The following is a 15,597-nucleotide window of genomic DNA, read 5'->3' as shown; positions in this document are numbered from 1 at the left end:
TTCCTCGTTCATGAAAGTCAAAAAATGGTAATGAAAAATTCTTCCCTCAAACTTTAGACTTTGAAATGAGACCGCATATTGAACCCTTTCATTCCTCCCAAGTGAGCTCAAACCTTTAATCACCCCGGCCAACAGGAAAAGTTGGGAAAAAACAGAATAAAGAGGTAAAAGGGTACGCAAGTGAACGTCTCAAACTTTAGACTTTGAAATGAGACCGCATATTGAACCCTTTCATTCCTCCCAAGTGAGCTCAAACCTTTAATCACCCCGGCCAACGGGAAAAGTTGGGAAAAAAACAGAATAAAGAGGTAAAAGGGTACGCAAGTGAACGTATAGAGTGTAGGCAATATACGCTAAGAAAATTTGAAACTACATTATTACAAAGTAGAGCCTTTGATTTGACTCCTAGGAAATTCCAAGAACCTGAGTTTCATTGGAATTTTGTTATACTACCTATCAAAAGCTTTCTTATTGAAATATTCGAAGCCTAAATTGTGACAAACTATTCGGTGTTTGGAAGTTATTGCGGAACAAGCATACGATCGTTCATCTAAATTAATCATTGAACAAAAAAAGACCTCTAATTTGATATATAGGTCGACCAGGTTTGGATAAGTCCTTCTATGGGGTCAGACAGACAGACAGACGACACCGAAGCTAATACAATAGTCCGTCCCTTATACCTTTTATTATTACTATCGTAATTTAATAAAGCAAGGACGGATTAAAAAAGTCTCACACGCCTGGAACCAACACCAAACAAGTTTCAATTAAAGTTCAGTTTCCACTTGTTTCCTCTTCTCCTTTGATCTCACTTGTTTACTCACTCACCTTCACTTCATATCCTTTTGTATAGGTGCCTGCTTATATCTATCACCTTTATCCCTTAAGGCCCCTATACAGCTATACACGACCAGTCCATTTGGCGTCATTCCAGTCCAAAAGGGGTTCGAGTCAAATGAATTCTTATTATGTATTGGTTTCTTTCTAATCCAAACAAAAGCACAACATGATCTGGCATTCACTATACAGACTGATGTCATAATTTGCTACACAGTCACAATGAGTTTTGGATTGGCCTAAGTTCATTTGGACTTATGAATAATCGTGTGTAGGCACCTTAGTCATGTCCTTCATTAAGCCCCCGGTGGTCTCTGAATTTTCTCTTTTTTTCCAGCTCTCTGCTTTCATCAACTCTTTCATTTTCACCTTTCTAACTCAGACATCAGACTGATGTTATACAGACTGATGTCATAACTGTTATACAGACTGATGTCATAACTGTTATACAGACTAATGTCATAACTGTTATACAGACTGATGTCATAACTGTTATAAAGACTGATGTTATAGCTGTTATACAGGCTGATGTCATAACTGTTATACAGGCTGATGTCATAACATACAGGCTGATGTCATAACTGTTATACAGACTGATGTCATAACTGTTATAGGTAGGTATCTACTGTTATAAGTATACTCTCTGCGTCCATTCTAGATATCTCTCACGTCAATTATCTTGTTTCTAATTTTCTAGCCTAGCTTATTACTCGTATAATTATGCAGAAGGAGACCTTTTTTATTTTCTGAAAAGTCCTTTTCACGTCATCTCAAGTCTAAAGTGCCTTTTTTCTTGATAAATAAATAAATAATTTCTAAATCGTTTTCTATTTTTCATTATTACTTTCCATTACGTAATGTCGGTATGGAGAAATTTGTTGAGAAAGTATTGGAATTGGTCCGAATTGGAAAGTATTGGAATCGGGAAATGTGCGATCGAGTTTTCGCTTATTTCTTTTCTCCAAATCTGAGAAAATGGACTTTTTTGAGATTCCGTATCTAGAAATAGAAAGTTCGGATTATGGCATTTCAACGTTCTTCCGTTCGGATTGTGTAATGCACCTGCGACGTTTGAAAGGCTGATGGATTGCATCCTTCGAGGGTTGACATGGAAGCACCTGGAATGTGCTAGAGAATTTCTCCTAAATTCCAGACAATCCTACGTCATTTTCCTACGCCATTAATTCATTTCCAGAACGGACTATAAAATTCGACAATACTGTGATTATACCTGTCTATTTATGTACCTATACTACCTATACCTTAACTCTCATTCTGGAACCCACCCGCTCTATCTTAGTACAGGGGTTATCAACCCGCGGGCCGAGAAATACCTTTCTACATAGCATCTGGTACGCATAAACATGGAAGTTGGAGACCGCCTTTCCTAACTAGACTTCAAGTTTCACGATTGTAACTAGTTCTGTTTGAATCCTACCAGGTTGCGCTACCAGTATCATTTTTGATTTTACTTCTCGAGGCTTCACGTTTATAGTTCATACATTATACATACATAGCTAAATACTCTCTCTAGACGCATTCTGTAACAATATTAATATTTACCTACTTTAATGAAAGAGATTGAGAATTACAAAACTTGTCTCTCTATTGTCTAAAGTAGAGTCTCTACGAGTATTCTATTGTCGATTGAAGTCGATCGAAAGTAGGTAGGTTGTTAACTTGAAGGATTTTGGTGGAGGGGGGGATAGCTTTTTTATACTGCGATTGGTCTAGAAGTCTTTTCTGACAACATATATTGAGCTTTACAGTAGGTACTGTTCCTTGTAACACAAGACTGTGGACCCGGCCACTATAAACTTACAACCCTGTTTATGTACACTGTACACTGTATATATGTAATCCCCATCCGTGGCACAAGCTCCGGCTTTTACCGTTGGGTATACCTACCATTTGTTTGCTATTTATTTGATTGAGAGAATTGTACTGAAAAACTAATAAATGGAAACTTCATAAATAAATTTAATTAGCTGTCTACGTATGCGTTTTTGCTATGAAGCAAAGCAAACGAAGCAAACATAATGAGTTTTTGCTATGAAGATATAATTAATTATCTATGTGTTTGCACAAGAGCACATTTTAAAATTCATGCTCACTAAAAAAGCCATACAGAGTGCAGACAGCTTTTAGCTTTCATTCCATAACTCATAAGCAAACATAATGAGTTTTTGCTATGAAGATATAATTAATTATCTATGTGTTTGCACAAGAGCACATTTTAAAATTCATGCTCACTATAAAAAAGCCATACAGAGTGCAGACAGCTTTTAGCTTTCATTCCATAACTCACTTTAATTTATTATAAAACTCTGATGGCAGGTTTTACAAATAGCATAATTTAATCGAAAATTCCACTAATCATCACTAATGGAAGATTTTTTTCAATACCTAATACAGAAATGAGTAAATTAAATATTTTATTGAGGTTTTGAAGGTGTTTGTAAAAGTCACACTTAATCTCTTTAAATATGTATTGTATAATATATTCATAATAAAATATTATTTATTTCATAATTTACTCATTTTTGAACTATTAAAAATATTCCATTGCCATTCTCTAATAATATCGCTGGTAAAACCCCACCTTCTTCTTCGCCTTTTCCCATGTTCAGATGGGGTCGGCGTTTGTCTGAGTGATCGCTTTGAGCCTTTGAGGCCAACTGGTTTTGGCTAAATAAAATTTTCCGAGTGGGATGCCCTTCGCACTCAACCTTCGCTATTGATATAGCGTGAGGAAATTTAGGCTAGTCTTCTCCCTGTTTATACTCGTAGTCCCCTAGCTAGACGCTGATCTACTCTCTGTTTATAGTCCCTCATCCAGACTTGTGTGGGTTAATAATGTTAATATGATTTGTTGTAGGTAAGTACCTAAATGTACTCGTATAACTAACGAGGAAATTTGGGCTAGTCTTCTCCCTGTTTATAGTCCCCTAGCTAGACGCTGATTTACTCTCTGTTTATAGTCCCTCAGCCAGACTTGTGTGGGTTAATAATGTTAATATGATTTGTTGTAGGTAAGTACCTAAATGTACTCGTATAACTAATTATTATCTAATTATCTACTATTTTATTATTATCTAATTACCTAATAGGTACTATTTTGAAGTGAAATCCTGCACTATACGCAACCATAAACATAGGCATCAATGTAGGCACATAATTTGTTGACTAATTTTAGACGAAAATGAATCTTATGTTTCGCAAACATCATGAGAATTAATTTATCATGTTTCAATCCTCCAATGTTTTTGTTATTTAATCGCCTATAATACGTATTATTCATTTGAAACATAAATACCAATACCTGCTCTCTGCCCCCACACCCGGGCGGAGTGTGGCAAAAAAAAAAAAAAAAAAAAAAAAAAAAAAAAAAAAACACCAAAAAAAAAAAAAAAAAAAAAAAAAATCCCCAAAAACCAGTTTTTTTGGCTTTTTGGTTTTCTGGACAAAATTTGCACCACCACTTTCGTGTTCCTGGTAAAAAGACCTCTAATTTGATATATAGGTCGACCAGGTTTGGATAAGTCCTTCTATGGGGTCAGACAGACAGACAGACGACACCGAAGCGAATACAATAGTCCGCCCCTATACCTTTTATTATTACCTACTATTGTAATTTAATAAAGCAAGGACGGAATAAAAAAGTCTCACACGCCTGGAACCAACAACAAACAAGTTTCAATTAAAGTTCAGTTTCCACTTGTTTCCTCTTCTCCTTTGATCTCACTTGCTTACTCACTCACCTTCACTTCATATCCTTTTGTATAGGTGCCTGCTTATATCTATCACCTTTATCCCTTAAGGCCCCTATACAGCTATACACGACCAGTCCATTTGGCGTCATTCCAGTCCAAAAGGGGTTTGAGTCAAATGAATTCTTATTATGTATTGGTTTCTTTCTAATCCAAACAAAAGCACAACATGATCTGGCATTCACTATAGATTTTGCTACACAGTCACAATGAGTTTTGGATTAGCCTAAGTTCATTTTTTGGACATTTGGATAATCGTGTGTAGGCACCTTAGTCATGTCCTTCATTAAGCCCCCGGGGGTCTCTGAATTTTCTCTTTTTTTCCCAGCTCTCTGCTTTCATCACCTCTTTCATTTTCACCTTTCTAACTCAGACATCAGACTGATGTTATAAGTACCTATTATACAGACTGATGTCATAACTGTTATACATACTGATGTCATAACTGTCATACAGACTGAAGTCATAACTGTTATAGGTAGGAAGAAGAAGAGATTATATATTTTTAAAAAAACACATAAACAATCTGCCAGACTGAAGTCATATCTCTCACGTCAATTATCTTGTTTCTACTTTTCTAGCCTAGCGTATTACTCGTATAATTATGCAGAAGGAGACCTTTTTTATTTTCTGAAAAGTCCTTTTCACGTCATCCCAAGTCTAGAGTGCCTTTTTTCTTGATAAATAAATAAATAATTTCTAAATCGTTTTCTATTTTTCATTATTACTTTCCATTACATAATGTCGGTATGGAGAAATTTGTTGAGAAAGTATTGGAATTGGTCCAAATTGGAAAGTATTGGAATCGGGAAATGTGCGATCTAGTTTTCGCTTATTTCTTTTCTCCAAATCTGAGAAAATGGACTTTTTTGAGATTCCGTGTCTAGAAATAGAAAGTTATGTGATGTTCAGAACAGAATTATTATTTCGTGACATTAAAAATAATAGAAAGTAAAAATGCCGTACTAGACTCGTCTCTCTCTCTCTCTCTCTCTCTCTCTCTCTCTCTCTCTCCCCCTAATTAGCTATAAACCTATGTACGAGTAGCTCCTATGTAATATTACATTACATCAGTACATATTATGTACTAATGTAATGTATATAATATAGATAATATGTACTCACATAGTATGTGTTATTGTTATTATACTTCCGTTCCTTGTTTCAAGTTTAATATTTATCTGCCTAGCCGGCGGTATTGTCCCTTCGATTCAATGGAGCAGTTGCAAATGGGTAAAAATTATAAATAAATGGGAAAAATCCAAATCTGTGGTCAAAACTCCGAAAAAATAACAACTGTAAAAGGTCGAAAATTCAATTTTTATTTTCCGTTCTAATGAAAGAGTTCAAATATGTGTGACGTCAGACTTTACGCAGTTGTTTTTTTCGTCCGTTAGGTAGCGCCACTATGCAAGCGCGTTAACGGAGGAGCAGAAAGAACTGCGCAGAAACGTATGCACACAAAATTAATGCGTTGCCTGCGAGAGAGCTTTGCTCGGGACATTTGATGTGACGTCATCGCCTACGAGAGCGTATGTCGTGACGTCAAAGTTCACGATTTACCGGTATTTTTAAAATCGATTCATCTCGGGATCTAGAAGTCGTAGAAGAAAAAGAAAAATTCCGTTGGTCCTCATTTTTCCTGACCTATGACTTTGAAACATCACCCAAGTAAGCGCAACTGCTCCATTATCCTTGACCAAGATTTTGACTTTATTCACTTTATTATTATGACCACAGTACCTGGGATTTCAGTTATTTCATCTCATTTTTGTGAAAACTTTCAAAACCCCTGCTAGACAACACAAACGGCTCGTTATCTTTGTAAACGATTGACATAATTGATTTTCAACAACATTCCGTATTAGAAGAGACGTTTTACTCAAAAGGGACCTCGCTAGGGTTGGGTCCTGTTGCATAGAAGTCTTCATAATGAAAGCGCTAGCTCACTCTGCTCACTCTGGGAAATCCTTGAACTTTGAAATGTTGTGAAATTGACAATATTATTGAACTTTGAAGCCCAAGGCATTATTAATGAGAAAAAACTTATTTCAATATTGCGAGAGAAAAAGTTTTAGGAAAAAAAAACTAATTATAAAATAAAAAAAAAAACGAACAAGTTTTTTGTGATTGTCAAACTTTCCAAACTTTTTTTCGCTGTTGACAGTTTTCGTGTTTAAAGTTGATTCTATCTGACTAATGAATATTGTTGCCAAAACATAGGGAAACAAAGTTAGTCAACAAAAACAAATCAAACAACAAATAAATAACAAGAATAAGTGCTTGAATCAGAGATTTTTTTTTCCATTTCGTATCTAGTTATTTTTTTCTTCTTCCAATTACCGAAATTGATGTTATGCAGGAAAAAATAGATAAAACTGATAAATGTACATGATTACCTAACCTTAGTAAGTAATACAAACTTTCACTTTTTACTTTTCTTATCTTAATTTCCTTATTCTTCGTTTTCTTTCATGTCATCTGTTGATGGATGATGTCTTTAAGGTTCAATAATTTTCCATTTGCTTCATATTATTTTCTTTATTATAATATATTAGGAAACTTAGAAATAACTGCACTTACCTTAGAAATGTTAGGAAACTTAGGATACACACTTTGATGAGAGTCCATTTTTCCCCCTTACCTTTTACTCATAGGTAACTCAAGGAAAACGGTTAGATATTTTTCTTTAAAGAAAATGAAAGGTGGTTATTCACTGCCTTTTTTATTTTCAAATTGGACTTTAAGGTCCTACAAAGTCCTATTTCGAACTCAGTCCTATTCAATAAACAAGCTATATTCTATTTACGGGTCCATGTTGTGGCTTGTTTCCCGTTATTGGGTCAGCACTGGAACACTAGAAAATGACCCGTTGAATAGGTATAGGCATTTATTGCAATCGAAATAAGATTGCAAATGTGGGCTAACCATGCCCCCCCCGGATCAATGTGTATTATACGCTTTTCTTTCTTCTTCCACTTCCTCTTCTTTTTCATAATACTTCTTCTCCTCCTCCTCCTCCTTCTTCTTCTTCCCCTTCCCCTTTCTCTTCCTCTTTTTCTTCTTCCTCCTCCTTCTTCTTTTTCATAATACTTCTTGACAATGATGATTTTTTTTTCAAAAAACGAACAAGTTTTTTGTGATTGTCAAACTTTCCAAACTTTTTTTCGCTGTTGACAGTTTTCGTGTTTAAAGTTGATTCTATCTGACTAATGAATATTGTTGCCAAAACATAGGGAAACAAAGTTAGTCAACAAAAACAAATCAAACAACAAATAAATAACAAGAATAAGTGCTTGAATCAGAGATTTTTTTTTCCATTTCGTATCTAGTTATTTTTTTCTTCTTCCAATTACCGAAATTGATGTTATGCAGGAAAAAATAGATAAAACTGATAAATGTACATGATTACCTAACCTTAGTAAGTAATACAAACTTTCACTTTTTACTTTTCTTATCTTAATTTCCTTATTCTTCGTTTTCTTTCATGTCATCTGTTGATGCATGATGTCTTTAAGGTTCAATAATTTTCCACTTGCTTCATATTATTTTCCTTATTATATTAGGAAACTTAGAAATAACTGCACTTACCTTAGAAATGTTAGGAAACTTAGGATACACACTTTGATCAGAGTCCATTTCCCCCTTACTTTTACTCATAGGTAACTCAAGGAAAACGGTTAGATATTTTTCTTTAATGAAAATGAAAGGTGGTTATTCACTGCCTTTTTTATTTTCAAATTGGACTTTAAGGTCCTACAAAGTCCTGTTTCGAACTCAGTCCTATTCAATAAACAAGCTATATTCTATTTACGGGTCTATGTTGTGGCTTGTTTCCCGTTATTGGGTCAGCACTGGAACACTAGAAAATTCTTCTTCCCCTTTCTCTTCCTCTTTTTCTTCCTCCTTCTTCTTTTTCATAATACTTCTTGACAATGATGATGTCAAGGATACAGGTTTTGTTTGTTGTTACAATATCAGCAATACAGTTTTTGTTTGTCTTTACAATGTCAGATATACAAAATAATACTCACCTTCAGGAAACTCATCTTTAGATAAGACTCGGTGTGTGTCTTTGTTCTCAAGTTCGTCTTTGTGTATTTCATTCACAATTTCACAACCAATGATGATGTCAAGGATACAGGTTTTGTTTGTTGTTACAATGTCAGCAATACAGTTTTTGTTTGTCTTTACAATGTCAGATATACAGTTGATACAATGCCACAAAATAATACTCACCTTCAGGAAACTCATCTTTAGATAAGACTCGGTGTGTGTCTTTGTTCTCAAGTTCCTCTTTGTGTATTTCATAAATTTCATTCACAATTTCACAAGTTCAGTCTTGTTCTCTTCTTTGTTGAAGAAAACTCATTTCAGGTTATCTTTTGTTCCTTTCTTACCATGTTCATTTATAGTTTCTCCTTCTTCTTTCTTCTCTCCTCCCCTTCACCAACTCCTTCTTCTTCCTCCTCCTCTCCTTCTTCTTATTCTCCTTATAGTTTCTCCTTCTTCTTTCTTCTCTCCTCCCCTTCACCAACTCCTTCTTCTTCCTCCTCCTCTCCTTCTTCTTATTCTCCTTCTTCATCTTCTCCTTCTTCTTTTCCTTCTCCTCCTTCTTCTCCTCCTTCCTTGTTCAGTTCAGTTCTGTCTTACTTATTTTTTCTTCTCCTTCTCGTCCCTCTTGTCCTTTTCTTCTCTTTTTTAAGTCCTCATAAATGTTCGTATACCTCCATCTACTATATTATCTCCTTGCTTATCCTGTCCTTCTTTTTCTAACCCATAAAGACGATCCATTCTAACCCCATCATCCTCTGATAATAATACATGACATAGTAAACACATCTCCCGTTTCCATTGTCTGCAAAGGATGAATATACAAAATGTCGAATGTCAATAAACACACAAAGCGTATTTTGTTTTTCCGGAAAAATAAAGACGAGATAAAGGAATAATAGAAGAAAAAGGCTAGAAAGATAAAGGAATAATATAAAAAAACACAAGGAGTATGAAGAAGAAGTGGAGGCTAACAGAGATAATATTGTAAAGACAAGACGAAACATACAAACCTAATAATATTCCTAATAATATGGAAGGAGAAAATGTAGAGAATTTAACGTACCTGTTCATGGACTCTTCGTCGACCTGAAGAAAGCTTTCGACAGCATAAAAAGAGAAGAAATATGGAAAGAGATGAAAAAACTATCGATACCAAAGAAACTAATAAATCTGACGAGAATAACAACAGTTACGGGTTTTTTTGTTTTTCGAAATTTCAAACAGGCTTCGAGAAAAACAATTGAAGCATAAATTCTGGGACACCCTGTATATAGGGGCTCCCCCCTTTTTTAGCCCGTCCTTCCTTTATTTACGCACAAATGCACTCCATTTTTAATGTTTAAAGATAGATAATTCTGTGGTGGTCTGGTGTTGACCCAGCAGCTTAAGATCTAGTGTGTCGCTCCTCTGATAAGCGAAAAAAAAAAGGGTTCAAAGTTTAAAGTGAGCGGATTTTCATTTTTTTCAAAAGCGAACATGTTGGTACAACCCCTGCGAAAAAGAAGAAGAAGAAGAAGAAGAAGAAGAAGAAGAAGAAGAAGAAGAAGAAGAAAAAAAAAATCTCCATCCCATCCCTGGGCAGAGTATTACATTCCAATTTGATAACAAGTTTATCTGCGACTCGTTTCTGTGGAATTTTATTAGTTTTCCTCATACTGCCTTGGTTTTTATTATTAGTATGTGTGATCAGTGGCGAGGGGAGAAAATTTCTAGGGGAAAACTTCACTTCTATTATGAAAGCCACTTATACTTTGAACTTCGCATTTTGAAGTTGAAATGACGTTCCCACACTTATTATAATAATCATGCAATATTTTTCTCAGGGTTTTCCTCTGTCATAAATTTTGTAAAGTGTACCATTTTTTCTAGAACGTCCCCAACATCACAACAAAAGTAAAATGGGGGAAAACATTAAATCAAGATCTTGACTTGCATGCAAGCTGCCCAAAATAGAGCTAAAACGCTAAAAGGAATTTCAATTCTGTCAAGGTCTAATGCTCGTCACTACACTCAAGTTTAAGTATTATGGACTTGACTTGGACTCGAACCACCAACCTCCAGATCCGAAGTCCTCTGCGTTAACCACTACACCACTGTGGTTGGTATTTCACTTCAGAACTTCAGCTGTCGCGTCGCTTTGTAGCGTAGGATCATCAGATGAAATTCTTTGCTCCAGATAGCTAATTCAAATAAACCTTGATTTCTTCTGATTTTATTTAGTTCGATAAATATAAAGTTTACTTCCTGATGCTATAAATCTTATTTATACAAATTTAAATATTAAATAATACCTACTCGTAGGGTTATACTGTTGTATGTATAATAATTTAATAATCTATTGAAGATGCTTACATTTTCCCGTGTTCGGCGCTTATGTGAATTATCTGGTAGTACCTAACTTTTGGTATTTCTCTACTTCGCAACTAAAACTTGTGTTGTGTATAAATAAATTTACCTGAATCTTACATAAATCTTACAGGCTTGACTGCTTCCATATTTTTTAATGTTGAAAATTGAAAGGACATATTCTAAAACCGACAAAATATTTCTTTCCTCTTATTGCAATAATTTCCAACTATTATTTCCAATAAAACTAAAATAATTATCGAGGAATAATTATTTAATTAAGAATCTTCATTAATTAAAATTGAAAATTTAAAAGACAATTGAGATTCGACATACAACTGGTGGTAATATTTGGTGAGCTTTCGAGAATACTCAGATTCTCATCATCAGACCAAAATCGCGAGAGAGATGTTTACTCTACGAGCGCTGGAGTTGAAGTGTAAATCATCCAACCCGCTGTAACTCCGCCCCTGATATTTTCACAAGATGTTCAAATTCTTCTAGAACCAAGAAAAAAGCGTTTAAGGAAAACGCTGAATAGTTGAAAGTTTTTGGAAATTTAAAAATTATTTTTGAGGGGCGTGTCAATGTGAAGTCAAGTGTGAATATTTTGGAACAGAGTTCAACCCCCCTAAAATAATCTAGGTCTGGTTAAATTTTCATAATACGTATTGAATTACAGATCCAATTTTTTTCGACCACCCTAGAGTTAGCTTGGAGCTCGTCTGGTCGCAAACTTCAACCTGAATAGATAAGGTTCATTTTGGGAACGGCTGACTTTCTTTCCTCTTCTCTCTTCGATTTCGGGACAATAAGGTACTTACTACTTATACATCAGTTACCTCTGTACAGTTCCCTCAAACTTCCTAATAACTGTAAAGCTTTTCGTAACTCTTTTTTTAGGCGGGCCTTCGCGGGCCGCAAAAATGAGCTCGCGGGCCGCATGCGGCCCGCGGGCCGCGGGTTGGACAAGCCTGGTATAGAGTGTAGGCAATATACGCTAAGAAAATTTGAAACTACATTATTACAAAGTACAGCCTTTGATTTGACTCCTAGGAAATTCCAAGAACCTGAGTTTCATTGGAATTTTGTTAACAACCTATCAAAAGCTTTCTTATTGAAATATTCGAAGCCTAAATTGTGACAAACTATATTCGGTGTTTGGAAGTTATTGCGGAACAAGCACACGATCGTTCATCTAAATTAATCATTGAACAAACAAACGAATGAGTTAAGTACCTATACGATATTTTGACAATTTTCTCATATAAAAAAAAAAACGAGAAAAAGCATTGTGCTCTCTGCTCTCTATTTAGGTACTCACCTATCTGGAATGACTCCTGGCAGTCGGAAGCTCGGATGTCTGCAATTTCAAACTGCGGCATTCGCAATCCTTTCCCCATGATAACTGGATTCTTGTTCTTCCACTTTAACTGAAGCTCTTCAATAGTTTTGGAAACTGCGGACACAAAATTCAAGAGGGACACATCAGGGATGGCGCTTTATGAATTCATAATGACACTCTGCATTATAATATCTTTTATGAACTGAAGCTCTTCAATAGTTTTGGAAACTGCGGACACAAAATTCAAGAGGGACACATCAGGGATGGCGCTTTATGAATTCATAATGATACTCTGCATTATATCTTCAATGATATTTACCTACTTTAATGAAAGAGATTGAGAATTATAAAACTTGTCTCTCTATTCTCTAGTAGAGTCTCTACGAGTATTCTAATGTCGATTGAAGTTGATCGAAAGTAGGTAGGTTGTTAACTTGAAGGATTTTGGTGGAGGGGGGGGGGATAGAGTTTTTATACTGCGATTGGTCTAGAAGTCTTTTCTGACAACATATATTGAGCTTTACAGTAGGTACTGTTCCTTGTAACACAAGACTGTGGACCCGGCCACTATAAACTTACAACCCTGTTTCTGTACACTGTACATATACATATATAATCCCCATCTGTGGCACAAGGTACAGTCATACAATTAGGTTTAGCCTCTTCAAAACAATTTGTCCTATCTCTGTTTGTGCAAACTCTTCAACTAAAAACTTTAGTTTTCATACAAAGGTGCCTATATATTATGTACTAATGTAATGTATATAATATAGATAATATGTACTCACATAGTACGTGTTATTGTTATTACTCCCGTTCCTTGTTTCAAGTTTAATATTTATCTGTCTAGCCCGCGGTATTGTACCTTCGATTCAATGGAGCAGTTGCAAATGGGTAAAAATTATAAATAAATGGTCGATTCCTAAATTCCTATGTAAAAAGTTGGGAAAAATCCAAATCTGAGATCAAAACTCCGAAAAAACAACTGTAAAAGGTCGAAAATTCAATCTTTATTTACCGTTCTAGTGAAAGAGTTCAAATATGTGTGACGTCAGACTTTACGCAGTCGTTTTTTTCGTCAGTTAGGTAGCGCCACTATGCAAGCGCGCTAACGGAGGAGCAGAAAGAACTGCGCAGAAACGTATGCGCACAAACACATTAATGCGTTGCCTGCGAGGGAGCTTTGCTCGGGCCATTTGATGTGACGTCATCGCCTACGGGAGCGTCAACGTTCACGATTTACCGGTACCTATTTTTTAAATCAATTTATCTCGGTATCTAGAAGTCGTAGAAGAAAAAGAAAAATTCCGTTGGTCCTCATTTTTCCTGCTCTATGACTTTGAAATATCACCCAAGTAAGCGCAACTGCTCCATTATCCTTGACCAAGATTTTGACTTTATTCACTTTATTATTATGACCACAGTGCCTATATAGGATTATTATTATGACCACAATACCTGGGATTTCAGTTATTTCATCTAATTTTTGTGAAAACTTTCAAAACCCCTAGACAACACAAACGGCTCGTTATCTTTGTAAACGATTCACATAACACAATATTCTTTTACAATTGATTTTCAACAACATTCCGTATTAGAAGAGACGTTTTACTCAAAAGGGACCTCACTATAGGTTTGGGTCCTGTTGCATAAAAGTCTTCATAATGAAAGCGCTAGCTCACTCTGGGAAATCCTTGAACTTTGAAATGTTGTGAAATTGACAATATTATTGAACTTTGAAGCCCAAGGCATTATTAATGAGAAAAAACTTATTTCAATATTGCGAGAGAAAAAGTTTTAGGAAAAAAAAACTAATTATAAAATAAAAAAAAAAACGAACAAGTTTTTTGTGATTGTCAAACTTTCCAAACTTTTTTTCGCTGTTGACAGTTTTCGTGTTTAAAGTTGATTCTATCTGACTAATGAATATTGTTGCCAAAACATAGGGAAACAAAGTTAGTCAACAAAAACAAATCAAACAACAAATAAATAACAAGAATAAGTGCTTGAATCAGAGATTTTTTTTTCCATTTCGTATCTAGTTATTTTTTTCTTCTTCCAATTACCGAAATTGATGTTATGCAGGAAAAAATAGATAAAACTGATAAATGTACATGATTACCTAACCTTAGTAAGTAATACAAACTTTCACTTTTTACTTTTCTTATCTTAATTTCCTTATTCTTCGTTTTCTTTCATGTCATCTGTTGATGGATGATGTCTTTAAGGTTCAATAATTTTCCATTTGCTTCATATTATTTTCTTTATTATAATATATTAGGAAACTTAGAAATAACTGCACTTACCTTAGAAATGTTAGGAAACTTAGGATACACACTTTGATCAGAGTCCATTTCCCCCTTACTTTTACTCATAGGTAACTCAAGGAAAACGGTTAGATATTTTTCTTTAATGAAAATGAAAGGTGGTTATTCACTGCCTTTTTTATTTTCAAATTGGACTTTAAGGTCCTACAAAGTCCTATTTCGAACTCAGTCCTATTCAATAAACAAGCTATATTCTATTTACGGGTCTATGTTGTGGCTTGTTTCCCGTTATTGGGTCAGCACTGGAACACTAGAAAATTCTTCTTCCCCTTTCTCTTCCTCTTTTTCTTCCTCCTTCTTCTTTTTCATAATACTTCTTGACAATGATGATGTCAAGGATACAGGTTTTGTTTGTTGTTACAATATCAGCAATACAGTTTTTGTTTGTCTTTACAATGTCAGATATACAAAATAATACTCACCTTCAGGAAACTCATCTTTAGATAAGACTCGGTGTGTGTCTTTGTTCTCAAGTTCGTCTTTGTGTATTTCATTCACAATTTCACAAGTTCAGTCTTGTTTTCTTCTTTGTTGAAGAAAACTCATTTCAGGTTATCTTTTGTTCCTTTCTCACCATGTTCATTTATAGTTTCTCCTTCTTCTTTCTTCTCTCCTCCCCTTCACCAACTTCTTCTTCTTCTTCCTCTCCTTCTCCTTCTCCTTCTTCTTTTCCTTCTCCTCCTTCCTTGTTCAGTTCAGTTCAGTTCTGTCTTACTATTTTGTCTTCTCCTTCTCCCCCCTCTTGTCCTTTTCTTCTCTTTTTTAAGTCCTCATAAATGTTCGCATATCTCCATCTACTATATTATCTCCTTGCTTATCCTTCTTTTTCTAACCCATAAAGACGATCCATTCTAACCCCATCATCTTCTGATAATAATACATGACATAGTAAACACATCTCCCATTTCCATTG

General features: G+C 35.0%; 1 protein-coding gene across 1 annotated transcript in view; it reads right to left on the bottom strand.

Annotated features, from left to right (window-relative positions):
• Nucleotides 1-12,967, bottom strand: part of LOC103511916 (glycine receptor subunit beta-type 4-like) — a 32,027-nt gene extending 19,060 nt beyond the window's left edge. Inside the window, exons 1-2 of the mRNA XM_008476660.1 lie at nt 12,937-12,967; nt 12,337-12,471 (exon numbers count right to left, since the gene is read on the bottom strand). Coding sequence (XP_008474882.1) covers nt 12,337-12,471; nt 12,937-12,967 — 166 coding nt within the window. The remainder of the gene's footprint in view (nt 1-12,336; nt 12,472-12,936) is intronic.
• Nucleotides 12,968-15,597: the final 2,630 nt, after the last annotated feature.

The sequence above is a fragment of the Diaphorina citri genome, unplaced genomic scaffold (genome assembly GCF_000475195.1).
Source record: "Diaphorina citri unplaced genomic scaffold, Diaci psyllid genome assembly version 1.1 scaffold767, whole genome shotgun sequence".
In the NCBI taxonomy this organism is placed as follows: domain Eukaryota; kingdom Metazoa; phylum Arthropoda; class Insecta; order Hemiptera; family Psyllidae; genus Diaphorina; species Diaphorina citri.
The sequence above is the reverse complement of the archived record's forward strand: the minus strand, read 5'-3'. Positions and strand labels throughout refer to the sequence as shown.